The sequence below is a fragment of the Polypterus senegalus genome, chromosome 18, assembly GCF_016835505.1.
Source record: "Polypterus senegalus isolate Bchr_013 chromosome 18, ASM1683550v1, whole genome shotgun sequence".
Classification (NCBI taxonomy): Eukaryota; Metazoa; Chordata; class Cladistia; order Polypteriformes; family Polypteridae; genus Polypterus; species Polypterus senegalus.
In genome coordinates this window covers 6,079,950-6,098,259 of record NC_053171.1, presented here as the reverse complement: position 1 = coordinate 6,098,259, position 18,310 = coordinate 6,079,950, and the positions used below count along the sequence as shown (strand labels likewise).

At 42.4% G+C, this 18,310-nt stretch overlaps 1 protein-coding gene across 2 annotated transcripts in view; it reads right to left on the bottom strand.

Moving 5' to 3' along the window:
* ap4s1 (adaptor related protein complex 4 subunit sigma 1) overlaps positions 1-18,310 on the bottom strand; it is a 31,343-nt gene that overhangs the window by 2,951 nt on the left and 10,082 nt on the right. The window contains exons 2-5 of one of the 2 annotated variants that reach the window (XM_039741232.1): positions 15,892-16,060; positions 11,544-11,630; positions 2,510-2,578; positions 648-659 (exon numbers count right to left, since the gene is read on the bottom strand). In XM_039741232.1, the coding sequence (XP_039597166.1) occupies positions 648-659; positions 2,510-2,578; positions 11,544-11,630; positions 15,892-16,029 (306 nt within the window). In that variant the 5' untranslated portion in view covers positions 16,030-16,060. Of the gene's footprint in view, positions 1-647; positions 660-2,509; positions 2,579-11,119; positions 11,427-11,543; positions 11,631-15,891; positions 16,061-18,310 lie in introns of those variants that run through there. The other variant, XM_039741233.1, reaches the window with a different exon arrangement.

The window sequence follows — 18,310 nt, the reverse complement described above, 5'->3', positions numbered from 1 at the left end:
GAAGAAGAACAGCGTAACGAACTCCGAGATGGAAACACTGATACACACACACCGAGCGAGAGCCAAGTCTGAAATGGGGCGCCTTGAACAACGAGGGCTTCACAGATTGTCCGTCCCTGCCTTGTGCCCTCTGCTTACTGGCACAGCTTCAGCTTCATCACCGCCCTGCTCAGAAACTCCTCCACTGAGACGCCTGATAAACCCATCTGAGTACCTGTGGCCAGATTTAAACATCTATTCTATTCACAGAGGGTCACACCATCCAACTTGGTGTAGCTCAAGTAATTTTACCAGTAAAACTGGGCAAACATTTTAAGTGTCAACCCTGACAGAAACCTGCAACTCTAGTTGCTGCCAAATATGGCCAAGCCAAGTATTGACCCTGACTTTCTGCTTTTTATTTTTAAAGAGTTTGGGAAACCATGCAGATGTGATTCAGTGTACTGCTGTCGTTACACAGGCCAGAATGAAATGCCAGTGGAAATGTCGATCTCTACATGGCAGGCTGTCTTTTGGGTCACGTGACATTAAAGATCAGTTGTAATCAATTAGCTCACCTGTGGTCTACAAGCCTACCCTTTGGCGCACTTCCTTACTTTTCTTTCGCACTTTGCCAGCCGCTGATCCATTAAAACACAAAAGGATACGTCGAGCTCACTCTGTGAAGGGAAGGAAACAAAAGAAAACACGCAGGTTAACAGGGACCCCCTTTAAAGGTGGCACAACTTCACAGATGGGCTTAACGTGTGCCTGGTGTTTGTTCAGCTGCCTCTTCTTTTTGTGGGAAATTCACAGCAAATTCCCTCAGAACACCAGGATCTCAATTTGAACTTTAAATGTTGGCAGTTTGTACAGTTTGTTGTTGCAGAAAAGAATGATGACGTTGGGCAGAGATGCCGTCTTGTGATGGGCAGAGGAGGCACCAGTTTGAGTGTGCAACTGAGGACCATTGTAACACACGTGTGGCACTCACATTCCTGCGTGGGACTGAAAGCAGGGTAAAATACCCGAGGTCTGTGGGCACCCTCACCGTGTAAGGCAGTAAAATGGTGACGGGCAAGACCCAGAATGAACTCTAACAGGTGGTGGGAACTTAAAAAGAGCAGACGTCAATCTTGTGGGCCGCTTGACAAGGGGATTCAACACCAAGACGACTGAAGGGCCCAGGCCTGTCACAACACCCAGCAGCCATTTCTGTTTTATTATGCGGATGGCACGACATAGCATTGCTAATACAGTGGAACCTCAGTTGACGAACATCATTTATACCACAGGGCTGTTCGAAAACGATTTGTTTGAAAACTGAAGCCCTTTACCCATAAGAGCGAATATAAAATGGATTCCTCCGTTCCTGAACCCCAGATGGCTGCATATTACTTCATGGCTGGAGTCGTATCCAAAAACCATGAAAATACATAAACTGGAGCTGCGTTTTTCCAAAGTTATCAAAGTTCAGCAGCTGTAACTCAAAAAATGAGATTCAACAAAAGCCTGACGCACAGAAAAGATTCTACAGACAAAATATCTTTGTTTTTAAAAGTTTAGTTAAGTTTGAAAGTAAAACCGTTCACACAAAAGAAAATTAAAATAGCAAAAAAGGAAAAAATTCATGTTAAGAAAAGTTCAGTTCTAAGCTAAATCTTGTTACGCCTCAAATCGTTACCATTTACTTAACATTTCAAGACGGCCATTCAGCTGAATGTTGAAATTGGGTCTTTAAGGTCCCTCTGTAGTGGGACCAGTTCTACACACAACTGACCCAATTAACACACTGCATCTCCGTTATAGCAAGAAGGTTCTATCTCTTAATAACTTACAGGGGGAAAAGACTATACCATTGTCGAGGACTATGGAAGAAGTGTATATTGTATTCAAATTAAGCAAACATTACTAGGAGTTTAACTTGAAACGTTAACTTTCCAAGATTGGCTCTTACATAAAATGAATAAAGAAAAGAAACCAGAAAAACGTACTAAGTAATTGCATCACAAACACAGACTTAATCAGTTTTAACGCAAAAAGATGCCGTCGGAAGAAGAGAAGCAGCAGGCCGCTAGGGTGGAGAAGAGAAGAGCCGCTCAAGAAGGAGCAAGCGCATCGACCTCCGAGCAAACGAATGGTAAACGTAGAGAGGAACAGGAAGTTAACTGGAAGTCGAGTGTATTCACTGCACGTTCTCGTTACAGCAGTGCGCCGTCACAGGTTTATATAAAAGAGCTACAAAACACAAAGAAAATCCCAGCAGATTCAAGGCGGAGTCGGCGGCGTAACTGGCGCTCTCTCGCCACACATCTCAGCCCGCGGAGCACATGCTGGCCAGAGTGTCTGTTTGGGAACTGAAATTCTGTTCAGAAAACAGTGTGAATTTTTTGTTCGAGAACCGATTTGTTTGAGATGAGAGTCGTTTGACAACTGAGGTTCCGCTGTACATTCATTTATAGTCTGAGCTTCCAAATTTATATTAATAACCTAAATTATTTAAATGTTAAAAATGACATTTGCAACTTACCACTCGATTGAAGTACTTGTCCAGAACCTCAATGAAATTATGGATCAACTCAAACACCGCCAGCTCATTCTGAAAAAAGGAAACAGCGGGTCAGAGCGCGGAGACCAACTACCACCTCGCAGGTGTCCTCTGCCTTCGGCTTTGATCTTCAGTTTGCTGGACTTTGACCAGAATCGCGCCGACTTTAGAATTATCTGACTAGGTTTTCATTAATCATCTAAACAGCGACCAAACTGAATCACTTTAAGAAGTCATTGCTTCACTCCATTGTATATCCGTATTACAGTGCGTTCAGAAACTATTCAGTCCCTTCACTTTGTTTGTTCACATTTTGTTGTCATAGCCTTTTGCTAAAATTATTTAAATTCATTTTTTCCCTCATTAAGTGACACTCAATATCCCAGAGTGACAAACATGATTTTAAAAATCTTCACAAATTTAATACAAGTAAAAATCTGGAATACCTCATTGACACAAGTACTCAGTCCTTTTACTCTGTGCTTAGTTGAAGCACTGGGCGGCACGGTGGCGCAGTGGGTAGCACTGCTGGGTTTGCTTCCCGGGTCCTCTCTGTGTCTGCGTGGGTTTCCTCCCACAGTCCAAAGACTGGCACTCTGGTGATTCTAAATTGACCCTAGTGTGTGCCTGGTGTGTGTGTGTGCCCTGTGCTGGGCTGGCGCCCGGGGTTTCTTTCCTGCCTTGTGCCCTGTAGTAGCTGGGATTGGCTCCATCAGACCCCCTTGACTTTGTAGTTAGGAAATAGCGGGTTGGATAATGGAGGTATGGATGGATAGTTGAAGCACTTTGACGGCCATTCCTGCCTGGAGTCTTCTTGTGTCTGACACAACAATCTTTACGCCCCAGGACTTGGGGATTTTCTGCTGACCTTCTCTGCTGATCCTCTCAAGCTGTGTCAGGTTGGATGGACACCATCAGTGAACTGCTGTGTTCAGGTCTCTTCAGGGATGTTCAAGTCGGTTCAAGTCCAGGCTCTGACTGGTCCATGCAAAGAAATTCCCACGGTTGTTGTAAAGTTGTCCAAACAACGTTGTGTTGTCTTTGCTTTGTGCTTGGGGTCACTGTCCTGTTCGGGCCAGTCTGAAGTCCAGGGCACAGGGGAGCAAGTTTTCATCAAGTGTAGCTCTGTACTTTGCTCCATTCAGCTTTCCCAGGACCCTGCCTAGTCCTCCAGTACCTGCTGCTGAAAGACAACCCCACAGCATGATGCTGCCCGCACCATGCTTCACCATTAGAGTGGCACAGCACTGGTGACCAGGGCTGTGGAGTCGGAGTCGGAGACAAGGAGTCGGAGACAATTTTGGGTACCCGGAGTCGGAGTCGGCAAAAAGTTAACTGATTCCGACTCCTACTAAATTTAAATGGGAATTAAAAAAGTAAGTTGAAATGTCCCAATTCACAAACAGTCATAATGAACTACTTCTCTGCTGTAAGATTAAAGCCCAATGCATGCAGTGAATAATGTTACCACAAAACGAACATGTCAAGTAACCATGAAGCACGCTTTTCATTGACTGTATGCGTCACTATATGGGATGTAATGCACAGCTAAGGTGCGGCACCGCTTTCCATTGTGTCGTGTTCCACTGTTACTGTGAACTGTGAACCTAGCCTAAAGCCCCCCATACATTTACAGATGCACTGCCGATTTTTCGGCCGTTCAACGAGTCATCACGTGTCAAACGCCTGAAAAATCATCTGGTGTGTTCTCAGCTCCGTCGGCTCCCCTTCGCTATGCGCTAGTGAAGGAGCCGAGAACACAGATCTCCCTACCGGTCTCCAGCAGAGGCTCGTCCTGCTGATCAGCTGGCCGGTGACTGACACAATGCACTAAACTTCCGGCTGGCTGACAGAGGAGACGGCCACCGCAGCAGACAGAGGCGTCACGTTACTTTGGATGGGGGCTGTGGTCGAGATTTTCGGCAAGCTGGATCTGCCCGTCCATGTGGACACCCCCAATCTGCGGCCGCCAATCAATTGTGTTTGTCTTTAATCTGGCATTATAGTCGAGTGTTGGCTTCCTAGCCAGTAGTTCTGTGGTGAAATGACATGTATGTTGCCTTCCTTTCCTTCAATGGATGTAGAAAATACATTAGCACAGTAAATACATACAGAGGAGTCGGAGTCGGGAGATTTAGAAACCGAGGAGTCGGAGTCGGAGCATTTATCTACCGACTCCACAGCCCTGCTGGTGACGAGCAGAGCCTGGTTTCTTCAGACCAGAGAATTTTGTTTCTCACAGCCCAAGAGTCCTGGCAGTGCCTCTCTGCAAACTCCAAGTGTGTTTCCATGTATCTCTACTGAGTAGGAACTTCTCTGTACAGACACACAGCACCATTTTTCAAGTTTTTACTGACATTTACGTTCACTATGCTTTAATTTCTGAGTACATTGAAACAAATTGCCTACATTTCCATAAATGCTAGAGTAAAGGAGATTTTGTATTTTAGCAATGGCCATTTTAAGCCTGGCTTATGCTTACCTTGTGAAGTCGGTGGTAAGACCCAACCACAAAACACACACACACTGTGATCAACCAGAACACGTTTGGCGAGTGTCACATAGCTAATAATGTCACAGCAGAGGATGTGACACACTGAGATGGAGGAAGACTTGTGCCTGTTATTGCAGTGTGGTGGAGGAAGAATGACTGTAATATTTTCATGAGTGGGAAAGCTCCATGATGAGCAGATGCATTTCAAAGGCTTTGGCATCTTCTTTGCATTTTGATGACCAGTTGCATCACGTTCACCCTTATTCTTTCTTTCCTTCTGGCACCCATGTAACCAGCTGCTCCTTGAAATTCACCATTTTGGACACACAGGATCGTGTCCGCCCCACTGCACAGTTAGAAACATTTCCATGCACAGCTCTAGAGAAAACACCACGTGTGTCTGGGTGCGTCTCCACACCGGACAGCTTTAACTGCACCACCCTGCACCTAGCGTTTGAACCAGGCTTTACTGTCACTCGACCTGTCACACTTTAAGGTCCAAGTCTTCTCTTGACAGTTAAATGTAGGAACACCCGCTTACTTTCACTCGAAGTGCATGTCTCGTGAGGCGGCCGTCACATAAGCTGTTGACTCTCACCCGCTTGTCTGCCGTTTCTGTCGCGGCTTTGGGTCTGCCATCCCTGTCCCCGTTAGAGTTTTCTCCAGTTTCTAAGTTCCCTTTGATGGTGTGGGTCACTGAAACTCACGGACACCTTGGCTTCTTTAACTCTGTAAATGAATGTCCTGCACTTCTAAGGGTTATGATGGTCTGCTACTTTTCCTTTGTTAATTGCCCTTTACTTCCCATTCTGAGAGAAATATTAATAACACAAATGACGCTTCAGAGAGTGGAGCGTCACGCTTTGTTCCAGAAGCAGTCAGTTGGGACTCCTGTAAGAACTCTTTGCCTCAAATGTTCAAGGCTTACTTAACGTCGATGACTACAGAAAAGCGGCAAGTTGTTAACCCATTACTAGTTCCTTGCAAAAGGCCTTTTGTGTATCTTAGAAAATGACATTAATTCTCAGTTTTTGGTAACCTAAACTTTTGAACTTCTGGCAGTTTAACGTTTACCTTTGTGCCATTTCAGGTTATTCACTGGACGTGAACTGCTTCAACTTCAATAAAAACTGGAAAACATGGCGGTGGTATGTAATTCATTTAAATTGAGAACACAACCATGGAATGGAGCACAGAAATGTTAAATGTAATTTAAGCTATCAAAACTGCTAAATGCAAATGACTCGCCAGCACTAACTGGCATACTTATGTATTAAAGAAGAACCAACACACTGAGGTATGGGCATTAGAACATTCTAGATGAGAGCAGGCCATTCAGCCCAACAAAGCTCACCAGTCCTATCCATTTAATGCGTCACATATTGACTTGAGTCTCTTTGGCACTCATCTAGTGATTTGTCAGTGGATGACATCTGTGAAGGATCAGATTACGTTAAACATGTTCTTAGCAAAGAGAATAAAAACACACACAACCCACCCGTGTAATATCTCGGCGAGAGGGCAGCGTGCCATTGAATGGATCAGTTTACAATTAGCTCACACATTTGTGACTGTGAATAAATATCTGTTTATAACGCGTAATGTAATCCTGCTTGAAATTCCTTAATAGTTATCAGAGTGGTGTGTTTCAATAAAGATTACTCAACTTGTACTTTTGTATTTTTTTATATACAGTCATGGCCAAAATTATCAGTGCCCTTGGAATTTTCCCAGAAAATGCACCATTTCTCCCAGAAAATTGTTGCAATTACAAATGTTTAAAAAGCCAAAATCTGACATCATTTCACACAAAACTCCAAAACCGGGCTGGACAAAATTATTGGCCCCCTCAACTTAATATTTAGTTGCACGCCCTTTGGAAAAAAATAACTGAAATCAAGCGCTTCCTATAACCATCACCAAGCTTGTTACACCTCTCAACTGGAATTTCCGACCGCTCTTCTTTTGCAAACTGCTCAAGGTCTCTCACATTTGAAGGGCGTCTTCTCCCAACAGCAATTTTGAGATCTCTCCATATGTGATTTAGATCCAGACTCGTTGCTGGCCACTTCAGAACTCTCCAGCGCTTTCTGGGTGCTTTTTGAGGGAAGTTTGGGGTCATTGTCCTGCTGGAACACCTATGACCTCTGACGCAGACCCAGCTTTCTGACACTACGCCCCAATATCTTTTGGTAGTCTTCAGATTTCATGATGCCATGCACACAGTCAAGCCATCCAGTGCCAGTGGCAGCAAAACATCCCTAAAACATCTTAGAACCTCCACCATGTTTGACTGGAGGTATTGTGTTGTTCTTTTCTTCGTAGGCCTCATTCTGTTTTCTGTAAAGAGTAGAATGATGAGCTTGACCAAAAAGCTCTACCTTGGTCTCATCTGTCCACAAGACGTTCGCCCAGAAGTCTCAAGTACATTTTGGCAAACTCCAGTCTGGCCTTTCTATGTTTCTGTGTCAGCAGTGGGGTCCTCCTGGCTCTCCTGCCATAGCGTTTCATTTTGTTCAGATGTCAACAGATAGTTTGAGTGGACACTGTGGCACCCTGAGTCTGCAGAACAGCTTGAATATGTTTTGAAGTTCATTGGGGCTGTTTGTCCACCATTCGCACTCTCCTTCATTGCAGTCTTTTATCAATTTTTCTCTTCTGTCCACGTCCAGGGAGATTAGCTACAGTGCCATGTGTTGTGAACTTCTTGATTATGTTGTGCACAGCAGACAAAGGAACATGAAGATCTCTGGAGATGGACTTGTAGCCTTGAGATTGTTGATATTTTTCCACAATTTATGTTCTCAAGCCCTCGGACAATTCTCTGCTCTTCTTTCTGTTCTCCATGCTTGGTGTGACACACTCAGACTCACAACAGAAAGGTCGAGTCAGCTTGTCTCCATTTTAACTGGCCTCAGGTGTGATTGCTATGTTGCCAGCACCTGTTTCGTGCCACAGGCGAGTACAGATGAGCATCATATGCTTGAAATAAAACGATTTACCCACAATTTGGAAAAGGTGCCAATAATTTTTTCCGGCCCAGTTTTGGAGTTCTGTGTGACATGATGTCAGATTTGGCTTTTTGTGTTGTTCCAATGCATATAAAGGAAATAAAACATTTGGAATTGCAACAACTTTCTGGGAGAAATGGTGCATTTTCTGGGAAAATTGCAGGGGTGCCGATAATTTCGGCCATGATTGTATAATCAATTTACAGCTAATATAAGTAAATATAGTTTTAATTAAAAGTAATTCTCCAAGCAGAGTTATAAATCTAGTCTAATGCTCTAATTATGCTATAAAACGGATTATTTTAAATATGGGAGTATGGCAGTCCGGCCATTTCTGCCTGAAGAACTGAATGAATCAGCAGGTGAACAGGTAGGCGACTTAAACCGTAGTCCAGTTGCGGCCCAGTTATGCAGCTCTACAAGAACGGAGACATTTTGCTCAACAGCTTCACCCCAACATAAAGATGCAGGTAACACTGAAGACATCATGCTGGCTTTATTTGGTTTAATTATTGCACATCTGAATAAATGATCAGAATCAGATTTAATTTGGTAGTGACATTTTTTTAACAGTATAAGAAACGTATCATTACTTGAGATCAGGAGTATCACACAGCCAGTCTGTGAGAGCCAGAATTCTGGTGGGGTTGTAGAGGATCCAATCCTTATTTCACTCAATGACATGCAAATCAATTTATAACTTTTTTTTGTAATGTGTTTTTTGTGGATTCTTGGTTGATATTCTGTCTTTCTCCACTAAAATGAAACTACCATAAAAATTAAAGACCATTTATTTCTTTGTAAGTGGACAAACATACAAATTCTGCAGGGGATCAAATAATTATTTCCCCCACTGCTGGTTGTCACTCCACCCAAAGGGAATCTGAGACATGACTGAATCAAGCAGTGAGAGCTATGAAGTCTTCTGATGGAGTCAAGGCTGGGGTTGGGGGGCTGTCAGAAAAATAGGGGCTTTCCTTGTGTGATTTTGGGCTATACAAGAAATAAACTGTTGTTGAAGTAAGAGGGCTAGCCTACTGTGTACACTATGGCAGGGGTCTCCAACATGTCACTACTGGTAGCTCACAACGCCTTTCCAAGTTGCTCACCAAAGGGTTAATGAATCCTACATAAATTTGAAAACTTGATCAGTCAAATTAGGGGAGGCCGATCTTTCCAAAAAATCACATCACGATCCTTTAAACACAAAATCACGATCCACAATCTGAACTGCAGTCTCTCTTTTCAATGTGGCAGACACTTAAGAGAATATCCGGACTCAAACTCATCAAGACCTAAGTAACCCTTTATTTTACATTTCAGACAAAGTTGAATTGAACTGTTCTCTCGCTAAGCGGCGTTAAGGCACACGCGCCAAAGCTAGTGAGTGAGTGAGGAAGGCCTGCTGCGTGTTTCTCGGATTCGCTCAAATAAAGTGAAACTGCAAGTGAACTGTGATACACAGCGAAATGAGAGAAGTCGCAAAATCAACAGGAATGTTTAAGCAAATTAAATAAAAAAAACCTGATCTAAATTTATTAAGTAGTTCTCTTGTGAAAAGTGGACAGACAGACAGGCATTGGATTTTCTATATTAGTAAACCTTCTACATAATCTGCAGTTAAAGTCTCAACAGCATTCTTAGCATTACTGGAGCTTAGCAGAGCCTGATAACGATAAGAATCTTCACCAAGCGGCAGCTCTGAAAATGTCTGCTCTGTTTGGGTCTCCATACCTCTGGGAGTCTGACATGAATGTCATGAAATCAAAGTTCAGAACACGACTGTCAGATGAACATTTAAACGACTCCATCAGAGTGAACCTGAGGGGCTCCACTGCACCACACAGCTCAGTGCCGGTCATCTGACTGACTGAAAAACACATCACACATGCGACTGGACCTGTGAATAAAGTGACAAAATGACAAATGAAGAAGTCGCATCTGTGGATTTGGAATTGCATTGTTTTATTTTGACCGCCTTCATGTTTTAATTCAATAGTGTGAGATACACGAGAAAATGCAGACAGACGTACAAAATGCACTTGCAGGTAAACTAAATAATTTTTGTGATGTTTGAATGCAAATTGTGAGTTGTGGACACCGACATTTTGTAAATGTGCAGGCAAAACAAGCCGATTCAGTTTGTTTGGGTTGAAATAAGCGATGAGAATAAACGACAGAAAACATGAGGAGCTCTTGGCCATTTTCATTTTGTAAAAGTAGCTCTCAGGGGGAAAAAGCTTGGAGAGCCCTGCATTACGGTAAACATAGGAGGATGGAAAACAGAAAAAGAAACCAAGGTGTCGCATGTTATTTTTGGAAACTGAAATCTCAATACTGAAAGATCTGAGGCACAGGATGTCAAGGACTTTATTTAGACCAGCTTCTCATCCTGGATGGGATCCTTCTGTCTTGAGCCAGCTGCTGTTACACTAAGCTCCAGCTCTCAGTCACCATGCTTTGTAACTGGTTGGGCAGACAAGACTGAAATTTACTTCAGTGCTACTCAGGATTATTTGAACTGGTCTGATTTTTTTAGCTTGACATGTTTACTTCAGTTAATAAGCACTGCAGGTACACTAATGTTTGCCCAACAGGTTCTGTCGAGTGTCCATTTACTTTCAGAATTTAGGGCTTTGACGCAACGCACACCAACATAAGCCACTTTTGAATACAATGTCATCTTGGGCTAGGCTTTATTCATCAGCCTGAAAAAGCAACTTTCTAATGACGAATGTCCTGCCAGCAATGCTAAAACTAGTCCTGCAGCTGCTCAGTGATCACATATGCCAGTCGCAGTTTGGCAGGCTGATTCTTCTTCAGTCTGAATGCGTTAAGATCACAAGTCAAGATAAAGTGACCTCATTTCAGAGCAGCACAGAAAAAAGTGTAGCTTCAGTTGTCACTTTTACAATTTCATGACTGTCAACCCTCAAGCCTCCATGTGACCTCGCTATGGCACAAATGACTCTGTCTTTTGAATGTTGGTGGAAGTTCATGGCCTGAAGCCTCAATCACGCTACTGTTTAGTGACAACGTTAAAGTTAGACATCGATTTGGAGAACGTATTCAGTTCCTAGTCAGTTTTCTACTTCCATCTATTTCTCTACAGCAGCAGCACTTGGACGGCTGTTAACTTTTTATTTGTACACACCGACACTGCAGTAGTTTATTAACCAGCCTGCTGGCAGTTTTCCGTGAAATACATCAAGATGTGTCATTTCATTGTTGGACAGACAGTCCTGCCTCAGGTCATGTGGCTCTTGCTCATTACACTGACATGTTCTTTAAACCTTGGCAATTGTACAGTAAATGACCAGTTATTTAGGACTTGCTGCACATCTGGAATCTCTCCTAAAGCTGTTGACATAATGTTCCCCGACTGTATTACAAGTTGAAAAGAGGAAACCAAAAGGAACAGAGAGGCAGGTGAATATCTGAATTCTGGGTATGATCGGTAACAGAGCGGAAAAGGGAGAGCGCCTGTTTAAAGTGAACGAGCCGGCCTTACCTCGTCATCATCCACCCCAATCACGATAACGAGGGCAGCGTACTGTCTGTAGACGAGCATGAAGTCCTTGTATTCAACAAAGGAACACTGCAAGAAAAATGGACACAAATACCAGAAATAAATGAACATGTTCCTGTGCACATCTGAGAAGTACTGGCCATACTTTCTTAGTGCTGATCAACAAGTTTAATTGTCAACCCCTTACACTGCACCGTATTGCCTACACTCATTAATATCTACCATATGTAAATACATAATTAACCTTGACCACCAGTTTTATTTGCTGAGTGACTGGGGTTCTGTGCACAAGGCAGACATTAAACAGAACGGAGTGCAATTTCACAAAAATCAGTTAGCCGGGGAGACCAACACACAAAGGTACATGTGATGAATGGCAAATGCATTGAAATCATGAGTTGTTGTTTCACAAAAACAGAAAAATGGATTCTTAAAATTGGTAATCTCGACGGATTAGAAAAGTCTCATAAGCACATGAGAAAGGTAGACTGTGTATTTTACTAAGCATTAAGATGTAAGGGTTAGGATTAAAAAGACGTATGCCTACATATTTTGTTATTATTCTGTATGAGCTAGAGACCAGCAATAGTTCATTACGCCGAAGGTTAGACGTGCAGGAGAGCTGGAGAAGGATGGAAATTTGAACAGAGAGGGGTTTTGACAGCCCCTCACTTAAGAAATATTGATAGAATTAATTAGAGGCAAGATTAGAAAATGATACGAGTCGGATGAGGAAGAATAACGGCTTGCATGATAACACTTTAGTAAGACGTTAAGCAGAATGGCCCCTTTTATTGGCTAACTAGAAAGATTACAATCTGCAAGCTTTCGAGGCAATGCAGACCCCTTCTTCAGGCAAGATGATAAGAACTGTAATAAATGTAAATGATGCCAAAGGTTCATTGTCCACCGCATCTGGTAGTGAGTCTGTAGAGCACCACACAATAAATCTCGATTCTGCTGCCTGTCCTAAGACTCCGAGTGCCTTTGTTGGGGCTCAGGGTGCCCGTGTTGCCTGCGCCAGTCTGTTTCAACAGCAACTCATGACATTCTACCCAATACAATAAAGTGAGTGTTGCTAGCATTAAGGAAGCACGTACTTGTCATTGTGCAATTCCTGTCATTAATGAGTGTGCCATGTGTTCATCACTTTGTCCTGTTTTACCTGTCAGTTGAGCAAATGTCTTTTCTACACTGCCAATAGCCTATGCCATGCAAGAACTGGGCCAGAGAGTTGGTACTGGCTGAGCTTATCACTGCATTTTTCCATTTGGGTGACGCTCGACTTATAAAGCTATACTGCATTCCCTTCTTCAAATCAAGAACTAACATTTATATTGCAAAATGGAAGAATTGAAGAGCATAGTGTAAGAAAAGTAAGTCAAAAATGGGTCAAATCACCCTACCCTAACAAGGAAAAGTAATTAAAAAAAAAGTTAAATAGGCAATGCCTATATTAAGGTTATTCTAAACTTTAACAGATTTGTAATCAGAAAAGAAAAATCAACATATGCAAGTTAATTATGTAATAAAGTACAACTCTTTAGGCATCTGAAACTAACAATTATGACCATATTTAAACACCAGTTTTTAAAATCACTTCACTGGCCTCCAAATAAGTTTACAGAATTTTAGAATAGAATAAATTCCTCCTTTCTAACATACAAAGTTATAAATGGCTGTACTACCTTACAGAACTTATTAGTCCAGGGTATAGACTGCGGTCTGATTAAGCAGGTCTAACTAATATTCGGAGGACAAATAAAACTTGCACAACAAGGCAACGCTTTTAGCAATGAGGCAGATAAACTCTGGGATGATCTGCCTGCTAATATTAGGGAGGCCTGTAGGTCTTAATCAAGCCTTAATACAATACAATTTATTTCTGTATAGCCCAAAATCACACAAGAAGTGCCGCAATGGGCTTTAACCGGCCCTGCTTCTTGACGGCCCCCCAGCCTCGACTCTCTAAGAAGACAAAGAAAAACAACCAAAAAACAAAAATGGAAGAACCCTCGGGAAAGGCAGTTCGGAGAGGGACCCCTTTCCAGGTAGTTTGGGCGTGAGTGGGTGTCAAAAAGGGGGTCAATACAGCACAACACACAGAACAGAACCAATCCTCAATACAGTATAAAAATAAAAGCATTACGAGTACGGAGCAGAATTCAACAGTAGATGATATCCCATAATATGATTTAGATTTGTTCAGAGAGTCCTGGAGACCCCAGCCATTAAGCTGGCTCCCCCATTTGGCCATTTCACAGCTAAGACAGTGCTGGGCCAATCAATCTCATGAAAGGACCCCTCAACCCGACAATTCTGCGATCCTCCATCAGGGATGACTTTACCTTAGGCAGGTGGGCAGTGGCACCAAGTGCCACATTTGAGTTCCGAGAAGAGAAACAGAACAGGTGAGGGTTAGTAACAAATTCTAACTATCATGTTACTTCTGTTTTAGTGCTAATGACAGTCTGTACAGTTAATCAGCAGCTCTAGTCAGGGTGTGCTAAACTGAAGTCGCGAGTCTTCAGCCAGGATTTGAAAGCTGAGACTGAAGGGGCATCTCTTATAGTAGCAGGCAGACCACTCCATAGTTTAGGGGCCCTGTAGCTAAAACCTCAACCTCTCACTGTTATTTTATTACTTCTTCTAAGCAGACCGGCATCTTGAGATCTTAATGTGTGCTCTGCTTTGTAAGTCATGATAAGTTCAGACAAGTAAGTAAGCCGACCTCCGCCATTTAATGCTTTATATGTTAAACGGAGGACTTTGAAATCTGCCCTAAACTTAACCAGGAGCCAGTGTAAGGATTTAAGAACTGGAGTTATGTGTTCATATTTTCTTGTTCTTCTAATAATTCTTGCAGCAGCATTTTGGATTAACTGGAGGCTGAATAAAGAACAATGTGAACATCCAGTGAACACCGCATTGCAGTAGCCAATCCTACTTAAGACTCAGTGCTTTTGTTAAATGTCCTCCAGTTGCTTCGGAGGTTGTTTCATAATGCTCCCTTATATTCTTTTGGTTTACCTTTAAGACATTTTTTCTGTTCTTTTCTTTGTGTCTGTGGTGTAACTTGGCCTGCCTTGAAGTAGATATTAGAACATTGAAACAATCTAGACGAGAACAGGCCTATCAGCCTAACAAAGTTCGCCAGTCCTATCCACTTAATTCTTCCAAGTGATGGAGGTTTTTTATTAGCACAAGTAAGAACTCCACCGTACTCTGCACACGTGACAACAATGAAAGTGTCGTTTACCTATAGAATGATGGTGTAATGAATGAGGCTGAACCAGAAGGCTGAAATTTAGGCATAAAACCTTGTAGGCATACAGGATTGTTATTGCTATGTGTACAACGTACAGTGAAATTCTTACTTACCTGTGCTAATCAACATGCCACCATGATTAGCGACTAGTACTGCCTTTCCTTAAAGCTTCCACCTTTCAGACAGTGAGAAGATCGAAAGCACTGACTGAAAAACAAATTCATATTCATACACAGATAATATTCATTCACTAATCCTATTTAAGAAAATGTTATATTTTCACTTAAGCATTAAAAGTCAGCAAACTGAATATTGTAACACAAAAACCACACCCCCTGCGGTGGGCTGGCGCCCTGCCCGGGGTTTGTTTCCTGCCTTGCGCCCTGTGTTGGCTGGGATTGGCTCCAGCAGACCCCCGTGACCCTGTAGTTAGGATACAGCGGGTTGGATAATGGATGGATGGATGGAAAAACCACACCATTACATCCAATATTAATAAAAGGCAACGTCACGTGGATGTCTGAAGAAATTTTATCTTATGCTCAATGTCAATACATAATTAAACAGAGCTAAATGTAGACAATGCACTGGCAGGGAGTGGATATCACAACACTTAGCTGCGGAGGTGACACGCCAGTAACTGAACATTGTTATCAGGCTAACAGTGTTACATATTCTCAACTGACAGCTCAGCAAAAACACAAGCATGGTGTGCCTGCATCAAGATATTTCTTCAAATATTTAGCTACCTTTTCCTGCATGTCATTTATGCGTTTGAATTTCTTTATAATTTCTTAAAGCCTACCAATGTGAATAAAAGCACAACTGCCCTGCAGCTCTACAGTAATAAAATGACATTTTATATTCATTCAGGAGAAGAGTGGGATACCAGAATCTAATCTCAATTCATCTGTTAGCTAATAAGCGTCTACAGTATGACTGCCTTGTAAACACAGAAAATTAAATGAAGTGCTTACCTTGAAATAACTGACAAACAAAATGACTTTTCCTTCCCAGGTTAGAACCACTTTCAATATAACCTCCAAAGTAAAGACCACTTACCTCATCTTTTGATCTAGACAGGCAGTTTCTAATTACATCCGCTTCCAATGTTGTTCTCTTATGAATGTCAACATGCTCGTAATATTTTGAAAGCCTTGTTTGTCCTTGCTTATTGATCATCAGAAAAAACTTGATCATTTTCCCTGTGAACAATGCACATCCATGTACTCTAAAAGAAAGAAAAGGCATTGTAAACTGGCAAGCCCAAACAATGGACTGAGTGCACAAGAGCAGCTGGAGTGAATATCACATTGTACTTATGAAGAAAGTGATGCACACAGCTTTGTGGTTTACCGTATGTGCTTTGTGAAGCCTGCCTCGTAAATGAATTCTTTATCAGTAGGGAGACACTGAAAATGTTCGGTGTAATGAACAACTCATTTGGGCCAGAAAATGCCAACCAACTTCCCTTTGTAAAGTTCCTCTGGAAACTTTGTGGAGTTTGGTGGTGCTCCCAGGTTAAGCAACAGGTACAGGGTGAGCCAAAATGAAGTACCCCATTTCTCAAGGTCATTGCGTGATGTAGAGTTAGCTGAGGGGGTTGGGGTGGGTGGGGGTCCTTCGATAGGCGATCCCTTGTAGTTTTCAGTCTGCAACATGCCTTGGTCTGGTGCGCACCACGCCCTCGCTGTCGAAGAGTTCTTCAAAAACGACGTATCCATCATCACTACACAACGTGCCTTTCGAATGCACTTCAGCATTCCTCCTAATGGTGACGTTTCAAATCGGAAAACAATTCTTCAATGGGTGACTAAATTTAGACAGATGGGTACAACACTGATGAGAATATCTCCAGGCTGTCCTCGGACTGTACGAATGCCTGAAAACATCCAAGCTGTAAGAGCATCGATTTTGCAGTCTCCTAGACGTTGAGTGTGCTTCTGCGTTAGGCATTTCCAACACGTCTTTGAGGAGGATTTTGCACGAGGACCTTAATTTCCCTTGTGAACTTCAGCACACGTGTTACAGTTTGGTGCAGAATTTGGCATTGCAGGCCCTTACTTTTTTGAGGAGGGGGAAGCAATGGTCACCGCCACTTCAGTACGTTACAGTGGGTACGGAAAGTATTCAGACCCCCTTCAATTTTTCACTCTTTGTTATATTGCAGCCATTTGCTAAAATCATTTTAATTAATTTTTTTCCTCATTAATGTACACACAGCACCCCATATTGACAGACAAAAAAAAGAACTGTTGAAATTGTTGCAGATTTATTAAAAAAGAAAAACTGAAATCTCATCTGGTCCTAAGTGTTCAGACCCTTTGAACCCTCAGTATTTAGTAGAAGCCCCCTTTTGAGCTCAAACAGCCAGGAGTCTTCTTGGGAAAGATGCAACAAGTTTTTCACACCTGGATTTGGGGATCCTCTGCCATTCCTCCTTGCAGATCCTCTCCAGTTCTGTCAGGTTGGATGGTAAACGTTGGTGGACGGCCATTTTTAGGTCTCTCCAGAGATGCTCAATTGGGTTTAAGTCAGGGCTCTGGCTGGGCCATTCAAGAACAGTCACAGAGTTGTTGTGAAGCCACTCCTTCGTTATTTTAGCTGTGTGCTTAGGGTCATTGTCATGTTGGAAGGTAAACCTTCGGCCTGTCTGAGGTCCTTAAAAAAATGGCTGTCCAGGCTGGCAGAGGATCCCAAAATCCAGGTGTGAAAAACTTGTTGCATCTTTCCCAAGAAGACTCCTGGCTGTATTAACTCAAAAGGGGGCTTCTACTAAATACTGAGCAAAGGGTCTGAATACTTAGGACCAGGTGAGATTTCAGTTTTTCTTTTTTAATTAATCTGCAACTATTTCAACAATTCTTTTTTTTTTTTGTCTGTCAATATGGGGTGCTGTGTGTACATTAATGAGGAAAAAAATTAATTAAAATGATTTTAGCAAATGGCTGCAATATAACAAAGAGTGAAAAATTGAAGGGGGTCTGAATACTTTCCATACCCACTGTACATTGAAATGCTAGAGAACTTTTTGCGGCCTCAAATGGAAGAAATGGATGTGGTAGATGCCTGGTGTCAACAGGATGGAGCAACAGCTTATAGGCCCTGCACAGAGATCCATGCAAGTTTTGCAGGAGATGTTTCCAGGGAAGCTGATCTCCCTGCGTGGCGATGTCGGGTGGCCTTCACATTGGCCTGATCTCACTCCGTGTGAATTCTTCTTCTGGGGTTCTCTCAAGTCGAAGATATATACACAATGACCTCAAAACCTTGAAGTCCTCAAAGATGCTGTTAGCCAAGAAATCGCCACTATTCCCTTGAAATGGCCAAATGAGTCATGCAAGCGTTTAGAAATCGCTAATGACGGCCACAACCTTGAAGACATCATTTGCAAAACACAGTGAAAAAAATCCATTTTGCATTCCCTTTCTTGTGTCGTAATAAAATTTATTTTATCTTGTAGCGTTTTGGTAGAATAAAC